This window comes from Gracilinanus agilis, chromosome 6, assembly GCF_016433145.1.
Source record: "Gracilinanus agilis isolate LMUSP501 chromosome 6, AgileGrace, whole genome shotgun sequence".
NCBI lineage: Eukaryota > Metazoa > Chordata > Mammalia > Didelphimorphia > Didelphidae > Gracilinanus > Gracilinanus agilis.
This window is the reverse complement of record NC_058135.1, coordinates 32,240,381-32,267,295: the sequence shown is the minus strand read 5'-3', so window position 1 is coordinate 32,267,295 and position 26,915 is coordinate 32,240,381. Positions and strand designations below refer to the sequence as shown.

At 38.0% G+C, this 26,915-nt stretch overlaps 1 protein-coding gene across 1 annotated transcript in view; it reads left to right on the top strand.

Annotated features, from left to right (window-relative positions):
* The window catches only part of SLC4A4 (solute carrier family 4 member 4), a 378,919-nt gene that overhangs the window by 308,888 nt on the left and 43,116 nt on the right, over window positions 1-26,915 (top strand). Inside the window, exons 14-16 of the mRNA XM_044681601.1 lie at window positions 3,079-3,212; window positions 10,509-10,780; window positions 22,546-22,616. Coding sequence (XP_044537536.1) covers window positions 3,079-3,212; window positions 10,509-10,780; window positions 22,546-22,616 — 477 coding nt within the window. The remainder of the gene's footprint in view (window positions 1-3,078; window positions 3,213-10,508; window positions 10,781-22,545; window positions 22,617-26,915) is intronic.

The following is a 26,915-nucleotide window of genomic DNA, read 5'->3' as shown; positions in this document are numbered from 1 at the left end:
CTTCTATTTTTTCAGTCTTTTGACTTTGTTTTATTTGTTCTTGTTGTCTGGAGAGATCATTAGCTTCTAGCTGCTCAATTCTAGCCTTTAGTGACTGGTTTTCAGCTATAATCTTTCGGTTTTTGGCTATGATCTTTTGGTTTTCGGCCATAATCTTCTGGTTTTCGGCCATAATCTTCTGGTTTTCGGCTATAAGCTTCTGGTATTCCTTTTCAATCTGGTCATTTCTGGTGTTCAATTTTCTTATCAGTTCATTTGGTTTCTGAGCCTCACTTTCCAGTTGCAAGATTCTACCTTTTAAACTGTTATTTTCTTGCCAGATCTCTTCCATTTTCCTCAAAATCTCAGTTTTGAACTCTTCCATAGCTTGTGAGGAGTTTTCCTTATTTGAGGAGGGTCCAGGTGCTTGTTTGTTCTCCTCCTCTGTTTGCTCGGTTGTCTGGATTTTCTCTTTGTAAAAGCTGTCGAGTGTTAAAGACTTCTTTTTCTTGTTGTTAATCTTTCTCTTCTGAACTTCCTGAGACTGGGTAGCCATCGTTAGCCCAGCAGCTTCTCAGGTTTATCCTTGCGCTCAGGGTCTGTCCGCGGTCAAGCCCCCTGGTGGATCCCCTTGCTTGATCCTCTGCCGGAGGTTATTTTACAAGTCTCAGGGCGCTGCTTCCACAGTCGTACACCCATCTGCCTCCACCCACGCCTCCTCGGAGCCTGAGCTCTGCTCCCGCACTCTAAGCCCGAGCTCAGATTTTGGGTGCGTTCTTTGGCTTTTTGGGATCCCAAATCTTGCTGCTCTCAGGAACAGGCCCCGGAGCTGCCAATGACTCGATGGGTGCCCCAAACTTGCTCTATTTCTTTTTAGCTGGCCTCAGTGCTACAGGTGTTGTGTGTGGAGGGGTTGGGGGTAGGGTGGTTGCTCAGCCCGCGATTTAGTGAGAGCTGTTTCACCCCTTTATAGCATGGAAATGCCTCGATTCCATGTACCTTCCACGCTGTGCCCTGTTGTGGGGTTCCTCCGTTCGTCTGGACTTGTTTTTATGTCCCCTTGAGGAGTTTTGTGTGTTTCGGTCAGGAGAGGTTAAGAGCTGCTTCTTACTCTGCCGCCGTCTTAACCCGGAACCTCATCATCTCAGATTTGAACTCTTCAATAGCTTGTGGCCAGTTTTTAATATTTTGGGAAGGTTTGGATATGATTGCTTGTTTGTTCTCCTCTGCTCTTTGCTCTGTTGTCTGGATTTTATCTGTGTAAAAGTTGTCGAGTGTTAGATTTCTTCTTGATGATCTTTCTCTTTTGGGATTCTTGTCTCTGGCTTGCCATTGTTAGCCCTGTGCCCTCTCAGGTTTATCCTCACACTCAGGGTCTGTCTGTGCTCTTTAGGCTCCTGAGGTCTCAGGTCTAGTTGTTCTCAGGGTCAAGCCTCCTGGTGGTCCCCTTGCTTGTTCCTCTGCCCGAGGCTCCTTTAACAGTCTCAGGGAGCTGCTTGCATAGTCGTGCACTGCACCCTTCTGCACTGCTCCCCACTCAAGGTCTGTGCCTGCAATCAGGATCTGTGTCTTTGCTTGAGTCCGCATCCGCACTTGTACCTGAGCTCAGGGTTTGTGTTCAAAGTCCGTGTGTTCTTTAGCCTCTTGGGGTCTTCAGTCTTGCTGCTCTCAGGAGCAGTCCCTGGTGACCCCAGGTAGCTGACAAGGACTTAATGTGTGCCCCAAACTTGCTCTAACTCTTGTGTGCTGGCTTTGGCATTGTAGGTGGTGTGGGGGGTAGGGGGTTGCTCAGCTTGTGTTTTAGTGAGAGCTATTTCACCCCTTTATAGCACAAAAATGCCCCGATTCCACGTAGTTCCAATGCTGTGCCCTGTTGTGGGGTCCCTTCATGCCTCTGGATTTGTTTTTATGTCTTCTTGAGGAGTCCTATATGTTTCATTTAGGAGAGGTTAAGCAGCTGCTTTTTACTCTGCGGCCATCTTAACCAGGAAGTCCACACTATTTCAAGAAACTTTTATTTTAATAACAATAGTTAGTATTTGGGTAGTCCTTGCCAGGGCTTTACAAAGTTCTTTAAAAATATCTCATTTGATCCTCACAACAGCCCTGGAAGTTGGGTGCTGTTGGTTGTATCTGTTTTAGAGAAGAGGATACTGAGACAATTATAAGTTAAGTGGCTAGTAATTATCTGGAGTAGGATTCAAAATCATGTTTTCATAATTCTATCAAGTATTCTATCCCCTATATTTTTCTGAGAAATACTAGAAGCATTTCCCAAATCATCACCAAAAGAAGAAAAATTATAATAGTTTTGGAAGAATAAAGTGCTTAAAAAAACCTGCCTTTTCACTGTTACAAAACTTGGGTTTCAGTCCTATTACTGAATAGCTGTGACTGTTGGGGAGTTGTGTCTTTGAGTGTGTGTGTGTGTGTGTGTGTGTGTGTGTGTGTGTGTGTGTGTCTTCTCATTCCTCAGTTTCCTCATCTGAAAAAAATAGAAAATTGGATTAAATGAATTCTAAGAACTTTTATTCTATGCTCCTGTCAATAGCAGGTTTCAGTTAAATTTTAGTGGCTTTGAGGGAAGCGAGGTGGCTCAGGGGATTGAGAATCAGATGATTTAGAGAACCCAAGACGTCCTAGGTCCAAATCTAGACTCATATACTTCCTAGCTGTGTGACTCTGAGCAAGTCACTTAACTCCTATTGCCTACCTTAAAACTATTCTGCCTTGTAACCAATTCCAAGTCAGAAGGTATGAGTTAAAAAAAATGAATGGCTTCTGTAATATTCACATCTAATGTGAAATGCAGGCAGGTCTCAATTAGTAGGAATCCCTGCATTTAAATTCACCTCATCCAAAGTGGCAATGACAACCATCCTAAGGAAAATATGCAATGCAAATTCAAATAATGTGACCATTTCATGGAATTATGTATTGATCAAGACCTGGCTGTACAGCATCTTGTTTCTGTTTGGTTTATGATTTATTGTGCATAAACTTATGTACTTATTAGTGATTGCTTGCTCCTGAATAGGCTTTATCATAAGGCACACCAATGATATGCATCCACTAATGCCTGTATTTTGTCTATACCAGGGTGTCTTGGAGAGCTTCCTGGGCACAGCAGTCTCTGGAGCCATCTTTTGTCTTTTTGCTGGCCAACCACTCACTATCTTGAGCAGCACAGGACCTGTCCTCGTCTTTGAGAGACTTTTATTTAATTTCAGCAAGTATGTATAGCCCAGTGTCTTTATTTATTCACACTTGTATATAATCAAAAGGGCTCAATTATACCAGGAAGAGTAATTCCATTCTAGAGAAATTAGGGCAAAAGCTCTAATTTTTCCTCCCCAAATAAAAATGTAAATAATTTCAACAATTCATTGGAATCTTAAAGACCTAACAATTCAAAAATGCTAAATGAAACTAATCCTTAGTTATCAGATATAACGAATTCTAAGATTAATTAGTAACATTATTGAGTGGGAAATGGAATCTGGAGCCATTCCTTTGAACCCATGCTGTGAATGTGAAATAATCTGGAAGCCACTATGGACTTCAATGAAAGGTGATTCAAGGCAAAAAATGGCATAAGATATTTTTTTTGCTTCCTTTTGTTTCCAGAGTACCAGAGTTTGCATGGTGCCTGGCACAAAGTAGGCACTTAATAGAGGTTTATTGATTGGCTGACTGACTCCAATGATAATATTTAATCCAAAATAAAAAAAATTTGGACAAAATTGGAGCAGGATCCCCCTCTTGTGACTTGTGACTTCTTTTGACTGTCATTTACTATCCATGTCTTACACCAAGAATTAAATCTTTTCTCAGATTACTGAAGAGAATGTAAACAATGTCAACTAGTGTAGAATAAGGTAAAGAGCCATGGAATAAGCAGATCTGGGTCCAAATCCTAGCTTTTTTATGACTGTAGGAAAATCTCCAGGTTGTCTTCTTTTTTTCTTCTTCTTCTAAACTGAGAGAATTAAAAGGCACTGGGGTACAGTGGAAAATAGAAAGTCCTCTAGTTCTACAGTCAGAAGATCTGAGTTCCAACTCTGCCTCAGCAACTCAGTACCTGGAGTTCTTTTAACTTTCCTGAGCCTCACTTTCCTCATCTATAAGATGAAAAGGTTTGACTGTGAAGTCCCTTCCTCACAATCCCTTCTGTGATTCTGTCATTTACTTAAGTGGTCAGATTTTTGTTGAACACAAATGGAGCAAAATGAGCCCCATCTTCAAGGCCTCTTTCTATCATGAGGCTGTTGTATTTTAGGAACAGTTGGTGTTATGAACTCAGTGCCTAGCAGAGCATTGTGTGGGATTAATTCCTTTAATATTAGGATAATATCTATATCATGTTTGCTTATTAGGCAAAATGATTTCTAAGTACCTTTCAGCCAAATGATCCTATGAGCCTTTGATTAATTTTACAGAGTGTCCTAAAAGTCTTAGTGAGCTTTTCCTCATCCATAAAATGGGAGTGTTGGGCTAAATTAACCAACATTAACTTCCATCCATGGGCTTATGATTTTCAGCCAGTTTTAGTGCACCTAAGACTTTTGGGGATAACCTTTATCAGGAGAAGGAGGGAATTAATTACCTCCACACCTCTCCAACATCACAAACATTTTATAAAAATACAGTCATTTTCACCTGAAATAAAATTATCCAACAAGTAAAATCTGCTAGAAGTCCATGCCCAAGAGAAACATTTGTTTTGGTAGGAAATCTGAGATGGTAATTTATTTCCAGAGGAAAATCAGCCAGCTTCTATGGAGAATTCAGAGTGTTTAAATATAATAAGCTCAATAAATATTCAATAATTGATTGAATTATCAGAAGTGATAAAGCCACTCTGTTGGGAAAAGAATAGCTTCTCACTCTCACCAACTAAGGGACTGTGATTTTCAGAGGAATTTACAAATGCCTTCTAGAAATTTGTCATTAGTACTTGTTTTGTAAAATCTAGCTAGAAATAGACTCAGGGTTCTTATTAACTACTTCATTGAGAGGATAGTAGAAAACAAGTTCTTTATCAATGGTGTGGATTCATCATTGCTAGTGGAGTAGAGAGGATTGAGAAAGGAGAGTCCCCAGAGATGGAAAGTTTTTCAGTCCTGTTTTTCAACTATGACAGCAACAGTCTTTGTTTTGAGGGGGAGGGAGAGAGGTTGAATTTTCTTCCCATAGTCTATATTTCATGTTGAAAAATTCATTTCAAAGGGAGTTGTATTTTAAATATGGGGATTGTGGATTTAGGAGAAGACAAGAGAAATAGGGGACTCCAATTTATATATTCTAAAAATAAAAGGCATAAACTCTGATAGCAGGAAATATGAGGCTATAACCAGACCAGGTAAAAGAAAATATGCGCAAAATGAGTTTCCTTATTCCCCTCCAACATTATTCTGGATAACTTAAGGAATGGGTTCTGGACACTGGAAGCCATATAAAAAGATGGAAGGGAAGAGGAGTAGAATGGGGGTAGAGGAGAGCAGACAAGAAGAAGAGCTGGCTTTGAACTAGTCCTCTGAGGCTTGGTAGCTATGTGACCCTTACCCTCAATAAGTCTCAGTTTCCTCATCTATAAAATGAGTATAACAATACCCATAGTTGTTGTTATCCTGTCATTTCAGTTTTGCCTAATCTTGGTGATCCCATTTGGGGTTTTCTTGGCAGAGATACTGGAGTGGTTTGCCATTTCCTTCTCCAGTTCATTTTACAGATGAGGAAACTTAGCAAACAGGGTGAAGTGATTTACCTTTTACAAATATAATCCACTTTTATGTTTACAACAACCCTGGGAGATAGGTGCTCTTCTTATTCCCATTTTGCAGATGAGGAAACTGAGGTAGACAGAGGTGAAATTATTTGCCCAGTGTAGCATAGCTACTACGTTTCTGAGGTCAGATTTGAACTCAGAAAGTTAAAAGAGTTTTGGACATGAGTTCCAATACTCTATCCAGTGTGCCACCTACTGGTGCAATTCCTGTGCTACTTTCAAAGCTAATTCATAGGCTCTCAGATTTAGAGTTGAAAGAAATCTCAGAAGTCAGTGAGTCCAACCCTCTCCTTTTACAGATGGAGCAACCAATGCCCAGGGAGAAAGGTATCCAAACAGTCAACTTCAGGCTGAATTTGAACCCAGTTCTTCACACTAAAGTTTTTTCCCACTGTGTCACAGGAAAATCAGATGAGTTATACTATATTTCATCACCACATGAACAATGAATATTATTATTATTGCAAAACCAGCCTCGTAAGGCCTGTTTTGAGTGAAGCAAAGAATTTTCGTGTCCTATGTTTCAAGCCAACACTACAGCTTTTCCCTAGCCTTTTTGTTATTACATTACTCTTCTTCATCTTAATTCCCAGGACATTGGAAAGAATTCCATGCATACCAGTTTATAGAAAAGAGTCAAAAAGTTTTCTGTGTTTCAGAAAGCTCTCTGTGTGAGAGGAGAGAGCCTTTGTGGGAAGATTAAACCAGTATGTGCCCTCCTCAGGAACAAACAGGGACGGCCTCTTTAGAAAGATTTACAGGCAGTGGAGTTATCAGAGCCTTAATCTGGAGAAAATGTTTGCTTGCTGGTTTTCTTAAGATAACTCTCAGATAGAAATTATTTCCTTTTACGAAATAAATTCACATCTCACTTTCCCTTCAGATAGCCCATAATTAGCAAAATAAACAGAGTGCTAGATGATTTGTCTGGGAATCACATCTGATTAGCAAGGCAACAGTCAAAGAGAAAAAGGGCAAAGATTTTTCTTTAAATTCAGCACTAAACAGTATAGAGCTGCTTATATTTATTTTGTTCAAAATGCTTTGTATTTATTATTATTTGATATAGCATTGTGCAAATATTAGAATAATGATAAAAAAAATTTAAAAAAACATTTATCAGCCCTATCCATAGACTTTTGTGCAGCTTCTGTGGCTTAAAAGAGAGGGTAGCAAATAGGTACAGGCAACTAAGACTGGGAGCTCAAACCCAGCCTCAGATTCTTACTAGTGGTGTGACCCCGGGCAATAAATTTTTACCTCTGTCATTCTCAGTTTCCTCATCTGTAAAATGGAGACAAGCAGGGAACCTACCTCCCAGAGTTGTTATGAGCATAAAGGATTGCATTTGTAAAGTACTTTGCAAAAATTCTTAAAGTTTTGTGTGTGGTTTGCCATTTCTTTCCCCAACTCATTTTATATATGAAGAAACTGAGGCAGTTAAGAGGCTTTCCCAGGTTCACACTGCTAGAGTATCTGAGCTCAGATTTGAACGCAGGTCTTCTTGACTATAGGGCTGGAGCTCTGTGCACTGTGGTGACATCTAGCTGCCCCTAAGTGCAGCCCTATAATTTCAAATCTGTTTGACCTTGAGCAAGTCTCTTTAGGTCTCAATTTCTTTATCCATATTTTGAAGAGGTTAATCTAGTTGTCTTTTAAGGTCCTTTTTGACTATAAAACCACGAATCTTATGAGAAATTGGCGACTGGCTTAAGAGGCAGATGGGGCTATTGACATCTCAAAAATGGGAGAAAAAATGGCAGAATATGGCATGCTTAGGTGATACAGAGACAGAGAAAAAGAAAAAGGAATGTGCCCAGGCGTTTCAAACCCAACGGTCTTTCCATTAACCCATACTGTTAATTAGTAGAATTATGTAGACAATAAACTATTTCTCATATACTATACTGTGATAGAGAAGGGCTGATCCTTCTTTTGGTTGATAATCTTGTCCTAATTGGTGAAGTAACCTGTATATTATTTCTCCTTCCTATTTTAAGCATGTCATTTCTGTGGATTTTCTCTACTCATTTCAGTGATTGAGATCACAGGCTAGTTAAGGTAGTACTAGGGTCACCAAGACCCACGTATTTACATTTCCTTTTAGCCTAGACATATCTTCTTTTCTTTGAAAGAGACTCATAATCGAAATCCTTACTGTACCCTATTTTCCTCAAGGATAATGTTTCAACCTCATGCAGATTAAAGGATCTTGCTCAGGCTATAGTTCCTATAAACATTAAAGCACTGAAGAAGAAGTTGACATTGCTGAATACAGGTCTTGTTTAGGGAAGCAAAAATAAATGGAATTAAAAAAATTATTAATAAATGCAATTAACATTTTAAAAAAATATTTCATTTTACCACTGATCTTAGTCAAATGGATAGGAAACCAACCCAGAAATAGAAAGCTCAGCTTCCTGTTCTTCAGCTAATTCTTTCATTATAGTACTCAGCTTGTTTTGTCTACTACTTACCTCATTCAAGAAACATTTATTAATTTTAACATTAATCAATAAATCATTAATAAGAAGAACCAGTGTGGCCAAGTGAATAGAGAGCCATTTTGGAGCTACCTTTAAGGAGTGGCTTTGTAACCTGAGGCAAGTCTCTTAGTCTCTTAGTGCCTAAGATTATAAGTTACAGATAAGGTGTAGATCAGTTTTGGGAGAGGAATACTCTCTACAGTGATGACATTTCAGGTCTGATTAAAAAAAATGAATGTTGAATAAATGAACACATAGATAGATGGATAAATGTAGTCTCCAAATGATTTGTAGAAAATTTGTTATATAATAAATATATTTTATTATTACATGCAATTTTGTAAAGAAATGTCTTAAATGATACCTTATCAGCAGCTAAATTAGAATCAAGATATAGGAAGTATGCCTTAGAGCAGGGGTCAGCAACGTATACCTGACTCTTTTGAGGGCCAGATATGGCTCTTTCTGCAGGAGCCATAAAGTCAATTTTTTTTCAGGCACTGTTACAGGAGTGGCACTGTGAGCACTGTATGGCTCTCATGAAATTGCATTTTAAAAAATGTGGCATTTATGGCTCTCACGGCCAAAAAGGTTGCCGACCCCTGCCTTAGAGGCAGGAAAACTGTTATGGGAACTTGGATTCCAACCCAACTTTGGTTACCAATTAACTGTCTTTGATTAATTTGGACAAATCGTTTAACTTCTGTCTAATTCTACTCATCCATATGAATGTTGGACTACTATCTGACAACATAGACCCCTTTCATCTGTGTTTATGATTTTTAGCCATTTCTACTAGCCTTTTGTGGGATTTCAGAGAATGACCATAATAGTCCAGTGTGTCACTAGAGAATTATACCTTGAGTCCTGCTCCACTTCCACTACAGTACTAAAATCCAATATTTGGAAAGACTGAAAATTCAGGCCATAGGATTTAGAGGAAGGTCCTTAATTTACCCATTTTTCACATGGAAAATTGGAATAATATCATCCACCTCTATTTCACCAAGAGAGGCTGCATAGTATCATGGTTTGAGGGTTAACCTTGGAATTAGGATGACACGGATATATGTCTTGCCCCAAGACATACTAGCTGTGATAACAGAGCAAGTCCACTTAAACTTTCAACACCCCAAGCAATTTGCTAAGATGATAATGATAATAATTATGAGAATAATAATAACAGTCAGTATAATAGAAGAGCCTTCTATGTACCAGCTACCATACTAGGCACTTTTACAAGTATCTCATTTATTTGATTCTTATAACAACCCTGGCAGATAAGTGATGGTGTTATCCCCATTTTGTAAGATGAGGAAACTGAGGCAAACAGAAGTTAATTGACTTCCATGGAGTTACAAAACTAGTTCTTTGTATCTGCAGACTTTAGCACAGTGTCTGGCATATACTCATCATTTAATAAATATTTGTTGGTTGATTGATCTCCATTGGTCAAAAGGGTATTCTACATTTATGAAATCATAGGTCTAAACTCTTCCTAATTTCCCTTCCCCAAAAAAATTTTCATAGAGAGTTCATAAGGAATGTGTAAGAAAAAGAATGTGTAAAGTCACCTCCAAATATATATATATAAGCTTAAACCAAAATGGTTTAAGCTTACTACCCCCTACCTTTTGTTGGAGGGAATTGGAAGGAATTTACAGTTGGAAGTTTTGTTGGAACTGGAAGGAATTTTGAAAGACTGTGGCATCCTTGGATGCAGGTGACTGACTTTGCCTTCATGGAGGTAGGAAAAGAGGTAAAAGGATATTGATGAACCATATTTTATCAAGTCAGCAATAGGGGGAGGCATTCCTTTTCAGTAGGGTCAGATTCTCCAGATCCCTTCTCTATGATTCACAATTTCTGGAATTCTTTCCTTTGGGAAACTCAGTTCTCTGTGCTAACTACATTACTGAATTTTACTCTTGGGAATATAAATAGTGGATAGGATATTGGACTTGGAGTCAGGAAGATCTGGGTTCAAATCCAACCTGGGTAAGTCACATTATTTCTCTTGGCCTCATCTTTAAAATATTGGGTTTAGATTCACCCAAATCTAATGATGGGGTTGGATTCATGGCCTCATCAAGGTTCCTCTCAATTGTAAATCCGTAATCCTATAACCCAGAGGATGCTTCTTTTCTAGGACCTGGTGATTTTTGACATTTAATTCATTTCATTAGCATTTGAAGTTTAAATTCTTCTTTCTGTGTAGGAGATGGAGTCTAAATTTCTTCCTTGCTTTCTTCCAGAGACAATGGTTTTGATTACCTGGAATTCCGTTTGTGGATTGGTCTGTGGTCCTCCTTCCTGTGTCTCATCCTGGTGGCTACAGATGCCAGCTTCTTGGTGCAGTACTTCACCCGATTCACTGAAGAGGGTTTCTCCTCCCTGATTAGCTTTATTTTCATCTACGACGCATTCAAGAAGATGATCAAGCTAGCTGATTACTATCCTATTAATTCCCACTTCAAAGTGGACTATATCACTCATTTCACTTGTGCCTGTGTGCCTCCAGAAGGAGGTGAGGATGTACCCCCTTACTCTGGGACTAATGACAAAGATTCACCATGATATTTTGTTAAACTGGGGAACTAGAGCTGAAGCCTACAAATGTCAGGCAGTCAGTGAACATTTATGAAGCACCTAGTATGTGCCAGAAACTGTGCTAATCCCTGGATTTACAAAGATAGTGAAAAGACAGACCCTGCCCTCCAAGAGCTCACCATCTAATAGAAGAGAGAACATGCATACTAATATGTACCAACAAGTTATATACAGGCTAAACAGAAGACAATGAGCAGAGGGAGATTGGGAAAGGCTTCTTAAAGAAGGTGGAGCTTTAACTTAGACTTGAAGGAAGTCAAGAGGCAGAGATGAGAATGGAGAGAATTTTAAGCATGGGGAATAACCAGTGAAAATGCCTGGAGCCAGAAGATGGAGAGTGTGTGTGTGTGTGTGTGTGTGTGTGTGTGTGTGCGCATATGTATGTGCATGGGGGAGAGGTTATGAATGGTTTTGAATGGTTATGAATGCCAGAGGCTTTTATGTGATAGAGAACCTGCAGGTAATAGAGAACCACTGAAGCTTATTGAATAGGGGTAGAATGGTTAGACCACTTTAAGAAGATGATTTTGACAGCTGTATGAAGGATGGATTAGAATGGGAAGAGACAAGGCAGGGAAACCTGGGCTATAGCAATAGCCCAGGAGTGAGGTGATGAATGCCTGCACTATAGTGGCATCAGTGTCAGAAGAGGGCATATGTGAAAGATATTACAAAGATAGAATCAATAGCACTTGGCACCAGATTGGAGTTGGGCAATGAGAGTGAGACTTCTAGGATGACACTGACGTTGTAAGCCTGGGCGACTGGGTGAAGATTATGGGAACCTCAACAATAATAACCAAGTTAGGAAGAGGGTAGTTTGGAGAGAAAGAGAATGCATTCTGCTTCAAGCATGTAGTGTTAAGATATTTGTGAAAAATCCAGTTTGAGATGGTTAGTATGCAACTGGAGATGTGAAATTGGAGGTCAGAGTTGGATAAGTAAATTTGAAGAGAGATTGTAATTGAAAGGGAGGAGAGAAGAGAACTGTGTCTTCGAATGGACTCCCCCAAAATTTATTGTTCTAATATACTTGATTTTATGTCATTGGTCTCCTCAATCCAAATCTCTCTGCTGTTCTTCTCACCCTATCATATTGTACTGAGAAGTCAGAGTATGTTAAGTAAGAAGCAGATTAACATCTCTCTAAGTCATAATAATATGTATATTAAATTCTCATAAAATCTAGGAGAAGGAGAATTTGTTTGGGAGTCAGGTGATTTGGGTTCAAATCTCAATTTGACACTCACTGTAATGACCTCAGGCCAGTCTCTCTCTCCTCTAAACCTCAATTTCCTTATCTTTAAAATGGGAGGGTGGAACTATTTTTTCCCCCCTCATTTTCTTCAAATGATCCTTATGGGGATAAAATCAAAGGCTTCCACCATACTGGTTGCTCTCCTCTGGGTGATCAGTAATGTTCATTCCCCAAATATTGCCCCTAGAATTAAACATAGTACTCCACATGTGTTCTAATCAGAACAGAATTGAGTGGAATTATTACCTCATCAAGCGGCAACTAGGTGGCACAGTGGATAGAATGCCAAGCCTAAAAGCCAGGAAGACTCATCTTTATGAGTTCAAATCTGGCCTCAGATATTTCCTAGCTGAATGACCCAGAGCAAATTAATTAACCCTGTTTGTCTCAGTTTCCTCATCTGTAAAATGAGCTGGAAAAGGAAATTGCGAACTACTCTATAACACTTGCCAAGAGTCAGACATGACTGAATCAACTGAACCATAAAACATTTCGTTATCCCTACTTCTAGGCTACTGATATTTCAGCCTAAGTCAATCTTTTTGGCTTATTGACCCATACTGAGTTTACGACCCACTACGACACCCATATCTTTTTCCAGTAAACTGCTATCTGACCACATTTCCCCTATCTCATACAAATGAAATTAATTTTTTAAACCAAAAGTAAGACTTTACATTTATTCCTATTTAATTTCTTCTTGGCTAATTCAGCCAGGTCTTTTAGCTGGCCAAGATATTTTTATATCCTGACTGCAATCCAAGTTGTCAGCTCTTCCTTTGTATCATCTGCAGATTTGATATACATTCCATGAATACCTTTGCAGAATACATAACTAAAAATGTTAAATAGCACAGAGCTAAGCTCAGATCTCTGGGACACTGGAAGTTGTTCAAGTTTACATGTAATTCTGATTGACGATCCTTTGGATCTGGTCATTCAGCCAAGTTTAAATCCCCCAACCATCCAGTCCCCATATCTTCCCTTTTTCCCCTCTTAGAACAATATGAGGGGCAGCTAGGTGGTTCAGTGCCTAGAAATCCTGGGTGCAGATCTGGCCTCAGACAAAGTGTGACCCTGGGTAAGTCACTTAACCCCTGTTGCCTATTCCTTGCCACTTTTCTGTCTTAGAACCAATTGGTTCTAAGATAGGAGGTAAGGGTTTCTTAAAAAAGACAAAAAACAGTATGAAACACTTTATCAAACATTTTATTAAAATCTAGATTGACTAGATCTGTAACATCCCTTTGATCTACCAGCTTAGTAACTGTCAGAAGAGGCAGTGAAGTTTGACTCAACCCTTCTGGCTCTTGGCAGTCCTCGCTTCCTTTTCTTGATACAGATTAGGTCTCGACTGCACTGTAGATGTTGCAGTAATTGTACTCTGCCCAAGAAAAGCCAAAACAAAAACAAATATTTTTGTGTGAAGACAAAACAGAGAGGGTCTGCCGCACCCCTGCCCAGGGGGAGGTATGATTCCAAAACGTGAAGGTCAGGGTCATTTAGCCCAAAGTTTAATGGGAACCTGCCAATGCTGAGATCCATGCTGGCTTCCTCAGTAGGTATGAATAAATGGACACTGGGATTTACAAAAAAGGCTTGAAAATCCAGCAGAGTTAAAGATTTAACCTGCACACAAAACCATCTACGGTTTTCATCATCTCATCCATTACAGCAGGAAAAAGGTCAGTCTGGTGTCTGACACATACCTAGGTGGCAGCCAAAGCTAAACTTCAATTCATTTATTTTCTTCTTTGGATAGAGATGGAAAGGTGAAAATAAATGAAGATAATGATAATGGCTAGCATTTTGATTAACACTTTAAGGTTTGCAGAGTGTTAGATATATGCTATCTCATTTGATTCTCTCAACAACCCTGGATGTGGGTGCTATTATTATCATCCTTGTTTCATGTGAAAAGGTTGAGTAACTTTCCTAAAGTTAGCAACCATCTGAGGGAGGATTTGAACTCAAGTCTTCCTGTTTCAGAGTCCAGCACTATCCACTACACCACCTAACAGAAGTAATATCTATAGTATATGGAATATACGTAAAAAATCAAAATGATCAATTTGTCCTTTACTTCTGAGAAGTATCTGATCTTTGTTTACCTGAGAACTTGATATTGAGAAAGGAATGGATTTATACTTGGATTACAAGTGCTAACTTAATCTGGTTTTAGCTTCTTCTTTGACCTAAGTCATAGTTGGACTTCTTTGTTCTAGTAAGTCCAAGTCAGAAGCTTTGACCAGATTTTGAGAGGTCCTTCCTGGCTTCCTTTGCACCAGAATGTTACACTAGGATGGATCCACTAAACTTAAGGGGTAGAATGAATGAGTTAGCATCATCTCATGCTTACAAGATTTTGTTATCTAACAGACAGACCTCCCTATACAACATAGCCTACCTTTAGTACCGACTCTGTGTGTCTAAATAGAGGAGGAGGGAGCTGACTGGAAAGTTTCTCTTTTGGACTTTTGATCCCATCTCCTCTCATATCTATCTTAGTTGGCAACACTGGTCCATTGGTAATACAGAGTGCAAAGTCATTTATGGGACAGAAAAAAAACCTAGCCAATGAATTTTGGCTCTTTTCATGAGTACCTCAAAAGGTTAATGATTCCTTAGCTAACTTTCCCCTATAGAACTGGCTTGAAAACCTTAATATTTATTGAAAGGACAATTTACCTTGGGAGCATAATACAGTTGCAATTAGAGCCAGTACATTCTACAAAAACAACTGAAGTCGGGTTTCTTGTCCTAATCTGATTTAAAGAATTCAATCAATTAGTTAATAAAATTTAAATTGGCTAATGGCACCAGGAAAGCATCTTTACAGAAAGAGGTCACCATCCTGCAGCCTGGGAAATCATTTTTATAGGCATGGAAATGGAGGCCCTTCCATCATGGGTGAAACACTAGTTAGTTATTTGGAAAGACAGATCCTTTGCCATTTCACTGAACACTTTCTTGGTAAAAAAGGTTTTTGCAAAGCCTCGTTCCTCATCGATGGGTGCCATTTTCCCTCTATGCAATATAGTCTTATGCACACAATGCCAGGTTACTGAAATAATGTAATTCTATATCCCCAGGATTCAGTGGTCGGGAAAAGAGGCTTTTTGCAGAGAATGAGAGAAGAAGCAGCTTTCTCCAAAAGAAGGGTTTTGTTTTTGGTGCAGATCTGGGCTTAAAGTCACCAATGTAGGGAGTGTGGAAGCTCTCAATCCCCTTGGCAGTTCTCTAAGATCCAAGGTTAAGCCAGACTTCATCTTGGCTTCATTCTACATCATCATACAGGGCAAAATTAATAACAAAAAGATAATAATATACGTTATTATATTATTAATATAATGAAAATTATAATAAATAATAAACTATTTTAATAAATAATGAATAGAATAAAATAATATTATAATAATTATAATTAAAATAAAATCAGGAGCAGGTAGGTAGTATGCTGGATAACCAGGAGTCAGGAAGACCTGAGTTCAAATTCAGCCTTACACACTCACTAGCTTAATCTGAGTAAGGCACTTAATCTCTGTCTGCCTGAATTTCTTCATCTGTAAAATTGGGCTAAGAATAATAGTACCTCCTCTCAGGGTTGTTGGGAGAAATAAATGAAATAACATGTGTGAAGTACTTAACCTGGTACATAGCACATAGGAAGCACTGTATAAATGTTAGTTATTCTTAGTTACTTAGGTAAACCAAAGAGAGAATTGAACAGAAAAATCAAAATAAAATTTCCCTGTCTTCAATTGAGATGGTCATGGATGGCTTTTTTCTGTTATTTCTTTTTTTCTCAAATCCTTTTATTAAAACTGATAGCATTATGGGAATATTATGTGAATAATTATTAACAGATAATCAGATATATACTATCCATCTAATCTTGGCTAAAGCAGGAATCCCGAGAACATTTGTAGTGGTATTTACTTTAGGAATTAATGTTTAGTATTGAATATTTTGGGCAGCTAGGTGGCACTGGGCCTGAAGTCAGAAGACCTCAAGAGTTCAAATTTGGCCCCAGATGCTTATTAGCTGTGTGATCCTGGATAAGTCACTTAACTCTGTCTCAGTTTTCTCATCTTTAAAATTAACTGGAGAAAGTAATGGCAAACCACTCTATCTCTACTAAGAAAACCCCAAATTGAATCAAGAAAAATCAGACATAAATATTTTTATTTATTCTGATAATCTTCAGGCATTTATGCCATTTTACTGATGGAACAACTGTCTTCCTAACTTTCTGGGTTATTTTAATGGTCTAGGAACAGGGACTGCACCTATTTTATTAGTATAGAGAGCTTTCATTTCAGGTGAGGGAACTCCCTTGACATGTACAGCTTGGCTTCCTTTCTGCACCTCAGAGTCTTGGAGAATCACCTAGGGCAGTGATGGGCAAACTACAGCCTGCGGGCCAGATTGCGGAGGGGGGCTGAAATGTTCTATTATCTGGCTGCACATTATTCCTAATCTGATGAATACAATTAGTAGGATACAATACAATGAAACTGCAAAAGAGTTGCCTTAGGAACAGACTGACAGATGAGCATTTCCTTTCCTTTGGCCCCCTCTTTAAAAAGTTTGCCCATCACTGACCTAGGGCAGTGGTGTTAATCTCAAATAAAAATGTACCAAAGAATATATAAGGATCCCTACCAGGCACATCTTGACTTAGAAAACCACATATCTATATTCTATTCACATTATCTATGTTCTGTTGTATTTTTATTTGTCTTGTTAAATGTTTCCCCGATTACCTTTTAACCTGTTTCAGAGTTGCATCTGGGACTTGGACTGCCTTAACATACCCAGGTTTATTGAGAGGTTTAAGTGATTTGCTCAGAATCACACACACTGTATGTATCAGAGACAGGAATTGAACTCGGATCTTCCTCATTTTGAGGCCAGCTCTTTATTTATGAGGCCATTCTGCCTCTCTATAGCAGTGTGCAGCACAATATTCATCTGTGTGTTCTAATTATTGAGTGGATAGATCGATTCCAAATCACTCTTCATTTCTCCATTTGTCCCAAATAACTACTCATCTAGTAAATATGTATTGAATGGGAAAATGGAGTGAGAAATTCCAATTTTATTACAACAAAACCATCTTGTCTTCATTGTTTATTTAACTCAATAAGGGAAAGCTACATTCTTTCAAGTGTAGATAGTTATTCAATTCATAACCTAGATCCTCTATTATGTTTCAAACTGGGAATCCTACTTTTATCAGCCCCTTGTTCTGGTATCTACCTTTTACCCTCTGGTGACTTCTCAGTCATCTCTTGGGATGTTGAATAGATCACCATTGATCACTGATGGAAGAAAGATATTCCTTCTATATGCCAGATAGAACCAACTTCTTTCCTAGTCTGTATATACATTTATTTGATTCTCTTCTGTTTTCTTGTATCCTTTATTATGTAGAAAGAACTCATATCTAGCTTTAAAAAAGGCAAAGGCCAGGACCTTATAAGTACATTTCCCTACTCTTGATGTCTTTCATTCCCACAAATGTATTCAAGACCAATGGAAATAACAGATAGAAAGGAAGAATGTAAAAAAGGTGACAGATGCAAAGGTCCTATGAAAACTTTCTGTAATTAAGTTTGGGAACAAAGTATTCCCAAAAGAATAGAATCCCAAATCACTCATCTGTCAGAGCAGATATATCAATAGTAGAATCTCAAATCACCCACCACTCAGGGCAGATATATCCTGATGGCTCTTTGATTTATTGTATTATTCTGGAATTCTCCAAATTCTCTTTTTGTAGTGCTTTTTAAAGGATCTCATATTTAGAGCTGGAAGGAACCTTAAAGATCACCAAAGCTAAACTCTCATTTCATAGATAGGAAAACTGAGGCACAGAAATTAAATGACTTCTCCACGGTTGCATTGTTAGGATCTGAGGTAGAGTTTGAAACTAAGTTCTCTGATTTCAGAATGATTAAATGAGATTATATCTATATATGTATATATATAAAGTCCTTTGTACACTTAAAACCACTCCAAAAATGCCATTTGTTGTTGGTTTTATTGTTTTACTCAATGAGACAAAAAGTTAAGTTGTAAAAGTTTAAACCCCCAGATTAGAAAGTGAATAATTGTGATGGATAAGACATAATCTGAATGGCAACTGAATTAGGAGATCATCAGAAACATATGCTGATTTATAATACCAATTCCCAATTACCCAAAGCTTATGGTTTGCACATCCCCCTCCTCACACAGTGGTAATATTCAGTTCAGATCCTAATTTTGGCACTTGCTATGTGGCCTCAGTTTCTTCATCTCAGTTGTTTGGACTAAACAATCTTCCAGCTCTGTANGAATAGAATAAAATAATATTATAATAATTATAATTAAAATAAAATCAGGAGCAGGTAGGTAGTATGCTGGATAACCAGGAGTCAGGAAGACCTGAGTTCAAATTCAGCCTTACACACTCACTAGCTTAATCTGAGTAAGGCACTTAATCTCTGTCTGCCTGAATTTCTTCATCTGTAAAATTGGGCTAAGAATAATAGTACCTCCTCTCAGGGTTGTTGGGAGAAATAAATGAAATAACATGTGTGAAGTACTTAACCTGGTACATAGCACATAGGAAGCACTGTATAAATGTTAGTTATTCTTAGTTACTTAGGTAAACCAAAGAGAGAATTGAACAGAAAAATCAAAATAAAATTTCCCTGTCTTCAATTGAGATGGTCATGGATGGCTTTTTTCTGTTATTTCTTTTTTTCTCAAATCCTTTTATTAAAACTGATAGCATTATGGGAATATTATGTGAATAATTATTAACAGATAATCAGATATATACTATCCATCTAATCTTGGCTAAAGCAGGAATCCCGAGAACATTTGTAGTGGTATTTACTTTAGGAATTAATGTTTAGTATTGAATATTTTGGGCAGCTAGGTGGCACTGGGCCTGAAGTCAGAAGACCTCAAGAGTTCAAATTTGGCCCCAGATGCTTATTAGCTGTGTGATCCTGGATAAGTCACTTAACTCTGTCTCAGTTTTCTCATCTTTAAAATTAACTGGAGAAAGTAATGGCAAACCACTCTATCTCTACTAAGAAAACCCCAAATTGAATCAAGAAAAATCAGACATAAATATTTTTATTTATTCTGATAATCTTCAGGCATTTATGCCATTTTACTGATGGAACAACTGTCTTCCTAACTTTCTGGGTTATTTTAATGGTCTAGGAACAGGGACTGCACCTATTTTATTAGTATAGAGAGCTTTCATTTCAGGTGAGGGAACTCCCTTGACATGTACAACTTGGCTTCCTTTCTGCACCTCAGAGTCTTGGAGAATCACCTAGGGCAGTGATGGGCAAACTACAGCCTGCGGGCCAGATTGCGGAGGGGGGCTGAAATGTTCTATCTGGCTGCACATTATTCCTAATCTGATGAATACAATTAGTAGGATACAATACAATGAAACTGCAAAAGAGTTGCCTTAGGAACAGACTGACAGATGAGCATTTCCTTTCCTTTGGCCCCCTCTTTAAAAAGTTTGCCCATCACTGACCTAGGGCAGTGGTGTTAATCTCAAATAAAAATGTACCAAAGAATATATAAGGATCCCTACCAGGCACATCTTGACTTAGAAAACCACATATCTATATTCTATTCACATTATCTATGTTCTGTTGTATTTTTATTTGTCTTGTTAAATGTTTCCCCGATTACCTTTTAACCTGTTTCAGAGTTGCATCTGGGACTTGGACTGCCTTAACATACCCAGGTTTATTGAGAGGTTTAAGTGATTTGCTCAGAATCACACACACTGTATGTATCAGAGACAGGAATTGAACTCGGATCTTCCTCATTTTGAGGCCAGCTCTTTATTTATGAGGCCATTCTGCCTCTCTATAGCAGTGTGCAGCACAATATTCATCTGTGTGTTCTAATTATTGAGTGGATAGATCGATTCCAAATCACTCTTCATTTCTCCATTTGTCCCAAATAACTACTCATCTAGTAAATATGTATTGAATGGGAAAATGGAGTGAGAAATTCCAATTTTATTACAACAAAACCATCTTGTCTTCATTGTTTATTTAACTCAATAAGGGAAAGCTACATTCTTTCAAGTGTAGATAGTTATTCAATTCATAACCTAGATCCTCTATTATGTTTCAAACTGGGAATCCTACTTTTATCAGCCCCTTGTTCTGGTATCTACCTTTTACCCTCTGGTGACTTCTCAGTCATCTCTTGGGATGTTGAATAGATCACCATTGATCACTGATGGAAGAAAGATATTCCTTCTATATGCCAGATAGAACCAACTTCTTTCCTAGTCTGTATATACATTTATTTGATTCTCTTCTGTTTTCTTGTATCCTTTATTATGTAGAAAGAACTCATATCTAGCTTTAAAAAAGGCAAAGGCCAGGACCTTATAAGTACATTTCCCTACTCTTGATGTCTTTCATTCCCACAAATGTATTCAAGACCAATGGAAATAACAGATAGAAAGGAAGAATGTAAAAAAGGTGACAGATGCAAAGGTCCTATGAAAACTTTCTGTAATTAAGTTTGGGAACAAAGTATTCCCAAAAGAATAGAATCCCAAATCACTCATCTGTCAGAGCAGATATATCAATAGTAGAATCTCAAATCACCCACCACTCAGGGCAGATATATCCTGATGGCTCTTTGATTTATTGTATTATTCTGGAATTCTCCAAATTCTCTTTTTGTAGTGCTTTTTAAAGGATCTCATATTTAGAGCTGGAAGGAACCTTAAAGATCACCAAAGCTAAACTCTCATTTCATAGATAGGAAAACTGAGGCACAGAAATTAAATGACTTCTCCACGGTTGCATTGTTAGGATCTGAGGTAGAGTTTGAAACTAAGTTCTCTGATTTCAGAATGATTAAATGAGATTATATCTATATATGTATATATATAAAGTCCTTTGTACACTTAAAACCACTCCAAAAATGCCATTTGTTGTTGGTTTTATTGTTTTACTCAATGAGACAAAAAGTTAAGTTGTAAAAGTTTAAACCCCCAGATTAGAAAGTGAATAATTGTGATGGATAAGACATAATCTGAATGGCAACTGAATTAGGAGATCATCAGAAACATATGCTGATTTATAATACCAATTCCCAATTACCCAAAGCTTATGGTTTGCACATCCCCCTCCTCACACAGTGGTAATATTCAGTTCAGATCCTAATTTTGGCACTTGCTATGTGGCCTCAGTTTCTTCATCTCAGTTGTTTGGACTAAACAATCTTCCAGCTCTGTATCTGTTCCCCTTTGTTGTAGGTAGTACAAAGTAGTTTTGTCCTTATTTCACAGATGAGGAAACTGAAATCTAGGGAAGGAGAAGTGATTTACTCCCAAGACAAAAGTATGATATGGCAGCCAAAAATGATAATGTGATCTTAGGTTACATTGAGATACAGAGTGTCTAGGACCTGGGAGGAGCTAATTTGGCTATTCTCTGCACTAGTCAGACTGTATATTGTATTCAATTCTGGTTGCCATATTGTAGGAAGAACATTGTTTTAAGTGGAGAATGTCTAATGACGGACAAACAGGAAGGCCTTGGGATCATATCATATGAGAATCTGTTGAAAGAAATGGAAAGCAGACTCACAAAGGATCCATTTACCTTAAGAGCATTTGATGGACTGTGTCCATGTAGAAAAGTAGGGAGAAGGAAGAGAGGAGAAGAGAGGGAAGAGAGTTATTTTACTTGCTCCAGAGGGTACAATTATAAGCAATAGATGGAAGGTAGAAAAAGGTAATTTGGACTTGAAGTCAAAAAACAACTACTTAACAATCACAGCTATTCAGAACTTCCCTAAGAGGTTACCCCTCATTAGACATCAGTGGGTAAAGGGGTAGATAACCACTTGTAAGTTATATTGCAGAAAGGATGTTTAGTTAGGTATAAATAGTCTAATCTAGTCTAAGATGGCCTCTGGCAATTCTTAGATTTCAGAATTATACTTGGAGTCATCAGTTATTGTCTTCTAGGTTTTAGGTTCATATGTGATTTGTGAGAGAGACAGAAACAGAGATAAAAGAAAAATATAAAGACAAACGCAGAAGAGAGAGAAGAGGGAAAGAGAGGGTGATAAAGAAAGAGAATATTTATATTTTATCAAAACCCTCAAATACAATGAAAGGTTGACTCCACCCACTTACTTAAATTACTACCATTCTTTCTATCTAAAAAGAATTATCATATAAGAATATTCAAAAATTAAGGAAACTTAGTTGGATTGTAAACGGCCCCTTTATTTTGTTGCAATTGGTGAAAGCAAATTAAAAATTAATAAAGAAATACTCTGCTTCTGATTTTTTTCACATTAAATTATTGTTTCCATTTGTTATTCTGGTGTTTCTGGTTCCAAATTTCTCCCTTGTCTTGCAGCTAACGAGTCAACTTTTGGTGATACGACCTCTTCTCCCATAGATTTATTGATGCCTACTTCTGCTGTTATGGTGAGTGACAAATTGTCTCGATATTGGATATAGCCATTGCTGCATTTGGGGTGTGCACGCCACTCACCTCAAAGTGCTTCCGATAGCACCACAAATAAAATAGGGATTAGTCCAAGAGGACTTTCCTTCACTTCTTGGTTTTTTCAACTGGAGTAAATAATTGACTCCAGCAATGTTTTCCAGAGATCTGCTTCCTCATGACTTTCTCATCCTTTGAATGATGAACTTAGTATCTTTTCACATGGCAGCATGTCTGGTGTTGGATGTGTGAGTGCAGGGCTGATTCTCCTTTGCACTCACAGTTCAGAATTCTATTTTGAATCTGTGCTGCGCCTTCCCTTGGGAGGAGGATAGTAGCAGAGCTCTTTCCATGGTCAGGGAGGACCTATGACTCTGTCCTAAGATGTTCTTTCCCATGGCTTGTAACCAAGGAGCTCAAAGAAGCCTAAACCAAGACTTTACAAAAAAAATAATAATTTGCATGGAAGGTCTCATACTGGAAAGAGGCTTTTGTTTTAGAGCAAAAGACTGTGGGCAGCAGAAAGCTCTGTTTCAGCTTCCCAATTATGTGCCTTCTACACAAAACATGACCTATTACCACAGCACTGGCTCTCCATTCTTCATGGTAACAGCATTCAGAATATCCTAAATTGACATAGTGCCCATCTCTTAGGAGTCCACAACACTATGGAGACATTTTGCTGTGAATACCCACAATAGCCTTCTGAAAAACTAGTTAATTTTCACATGATCATCTATTATTCTCTTCTTCCCTTTCTCTCTGCTCCTTCCCTTGACTTTTGGCTTCCTTGAATTTTCATCCATGTGTATAATTGTATAATTGAAGTGGGGAGTAGTAGGAGAGAAAGAGCAAAGAACAATTTATGCTTAGAAACCAGTTTATGACTTAAGTCACAAACATTAAGTGCCTACTATGTGCCAGGCACTTTGCTAAGCACTGGGAATACAATGAAAAGCGAAAAGCAGTCTGTGCTTTCTAGGAGTTCAGAATCAAATGTGTAAACTGTAAACAAATATATACAAATTAGATGTGTATGGGGGGCAACTAAGTCTGGGCTTTGTTAGGAAGTCAGGTGTTCAAATCTTCCCTCCGACACTTAATAACTGTGTAATCCTGGGCAAATCACTTACCCCCTGTTTGCCTCAGGTTCCTTCATAAAATGGGGGTAGTAATAGCACCTAACTTCCAGGATTTTTGTGAGGAGCAGATAAAATAATTGTAAAGTGTGTTCATAGTAAGCATTATATAAATGTTAATGATTATTATGTGTATATGCATCCATATGGTAAGTAGGAGATTTTTAACAGTGGGATGCCATTGACATTAAGAGGAATTAGATAAGGCTTTAGGTAGAATGTAGGATTTAAGTCAAGACTTGGAGGAAGCCAGGAAAGCTATAAGCCAAACACAATCTCTCATAATTTTATTTTCTCTCTGTTGATTATGTCATTGTTGTCTTGTAAATAGATTGCTTGTATGTATTTGTATGTTGTCTCCCCATTAGACTGAGCTTCTCAAGAGCAAAACTTGTCTTTTTATCCCTTAGTGCTTATCACAATGGCTGGTAAATAGTAGTTGCTTAATAAATGTTTATTGACTGACTGACTGAGATGGGAAAGAAGCAAATTCCGGGGATGGGGAACATTTACCTGTGAAGATTCATGGTGTCAGGAGATGGAGTGTCTTGTATGAAGAACAGAAAGAAGGGCAATGCTACTTGATCCTTTGTTGCCTGAAGTCTACTCTTCTGTTTGAGGGTCCCTAACCTGGAATAGCATTTCTTGAAGGAACCCAACCATGCTCAGTTCACCCCAACTTGACTTTTGCTCTAGCCATCTATACCTCCTTTCTTTGTTTATCAGACTCTGGTCCCTCTTCCCCTTGCTCTCCAGATTGTCTTTAAGTGTTATGTGTTTCTCTTTGTGTGTTATTTCTCCCCACCTCCCCCTCCTCCCAGGAGAGTATAAGTTCCTTGATAGCAGAAACTGTCATATTTGTATCTATATCCTTAGCCACTAGGTGGCACAGGGGATAGCGTTTCATGCTTGCAGACAGGAAGATTTCTTGTATTCAATTCTGGCCTTAGACATTTAGTAGATGTGACTCTGGGCAAGTCACCTAATCCTGTTTGTCTCAGTTTCCTCATCTATAAAATGAGCTGGAGAAGGAAATGGCAAAGTGCCTTAGTAACTTTGCCAAGAAAACCCCAAATGGGGTCAAGATGAGTTGGCATGTCTTAAAAAACAACTGAACAACCCAATACCCTTAGCAGGTAGAGCAATGCCTGGTGCATGTAAGCACTTACTAAAGATCTTATCTACCTTAGAAATGGAAGGGACCTCAGAGATTTTTTTTCTAGCATAATACCTCGTTTTACTTAGAAAGAAACTTGGGCCCTCAGACTTGCCTGAGATTAATGGAATCTTTTAGAGCCAACACCAATATCCAGGTCCACAACCTTTTCAAGAGAGAGAGAAAGATGAAAGGAAAAGAAGAATTTGTAAATTTAATGAATTTTAAAATTTACCAAAGAATGTTTATGACATCGTGCTTGAAATATTGAGTAAGAGATGGAAGAAGAAGTGACAAGGGATAGCCAAGCCTGAGTATAAGTCATACAGAGTTCTCTAATTCTGATAATGAGCTCCGTGCTTCTGTGTCCTTTTTAATTTGATCAGTATCTTTTGTGCCCTGCTAACCCTCTGCCCAGGGTTATTCCTGCCACTCTTTCTTTGTTACAATATCATATAGATTGAATTAATAAAAAGTTTCTACTTTCTGACCTCACCACCTGGATCTTCACTGCAGCATAGCAGTCATTTTGATTCTCTTATTGACTCTGACTTTTCCCACCGTGATTCTTTTCTCCTCAATCCCCTATCTCCACATTTTCATCCCAATGACCTGACTTCTCTCTTTATTGAGAAATTTGTGGCCAATTGTTATTGACTTCATTGATTGCCCTCTTCTACTCCTCTAAACCTCTTGATATCAGCCTCTGTCTTTCCTTTCCTCTTCCTATATTCATAGGAAGTCTTGGTCCTTACTGGCTTGACTCTTCAACTTTGTACCCTCAACCCTTTCTCTTTCCATCTACTTACTTTCCATCCAACCTTATTCATAAAGGTTATATCCTTTCTCTGATATCTTTCCTTCTTCATTGATTCCTTTCCTTCATCCTAAAAATGAACTTGTGTCCCTATGCCAAAAATATATTCTCTTGGCCCCTTTATCCCTTCATCAATTTTTCTTCATTGCCAAATTTCTCTGCCTCAATTTTCTTCACTACTTAGGCACTTTTCAATTTCCTATATCCTGATTCCCATCCACAACAAACACAGAAGCATCCAATGTCTTTTTATTCAGGCTTCATCCCCCTGCATTTGATGAGGTGACACTTTTAGTTATCCTGTCCTCCTTAGGTTTTCTTGAAACTAAACTTTCTTGATTCTCATAATCTATTTTTTTTTTTGATGTTGCCTCATCTGCTTCCTAGGGCAGATAGCTGAGGCAATGTGTAGAACACTGGCCCAGGAGTCAGGAAGACCTGAGTTTATATCTGGTTTGAGATACTTTATTAGCTGTGTGACCCTGAACAAGTCACCTAACCCTGTTTGCCTCAGTTTCCTCATCTGTAAAATGATCTGGAGGAGGAATTGGTGAAACACTTCTAGTATCTTTACCAAGAAAATCCTAAATGGGGTCACAAAGAGTCAGACACAACTGAAATAACTGAACTCTGCTTTCAACTGCTGTAAGCATGAGTGACCTTAATCTGCTTTTTCTTTCTGTTACCTTCTTGATGATCTCATCTACTTTCATGACTTTAGTTATTATTTCTTATCAGATAACCCCTGAATCATATTTCCATCTCCAGTCTTTCTCCAGAGTCCTAGTACTGGATTTTCAACTGCTTGTTAGATATTGTCCTAGCCTGAATTAATTAGCTATTATCCAAAATATTATTTTTCCCCCAAAATTTTTCCATTTATTTTTCTGATACCACCATCCTTTTACTCTGCCTTACTCATAACTATAGAATCATCTTTGACGCTTCCCTTTTTTTAGACCTTTTAGGTTTTTCACTCTACTTTATCTAATTAGTTATCCTGGCTTATTCTATTGATCCTACCTTGGCAATATCTCTCATATCCAGGATCTTGTTTCTCTTCTCACTATAAACACATGAGTTAATGTCATTATTATCCCTCACTTGAACTTTTGTAATAACCTTATTACATTATATATATATATATATATATATATATATATATATA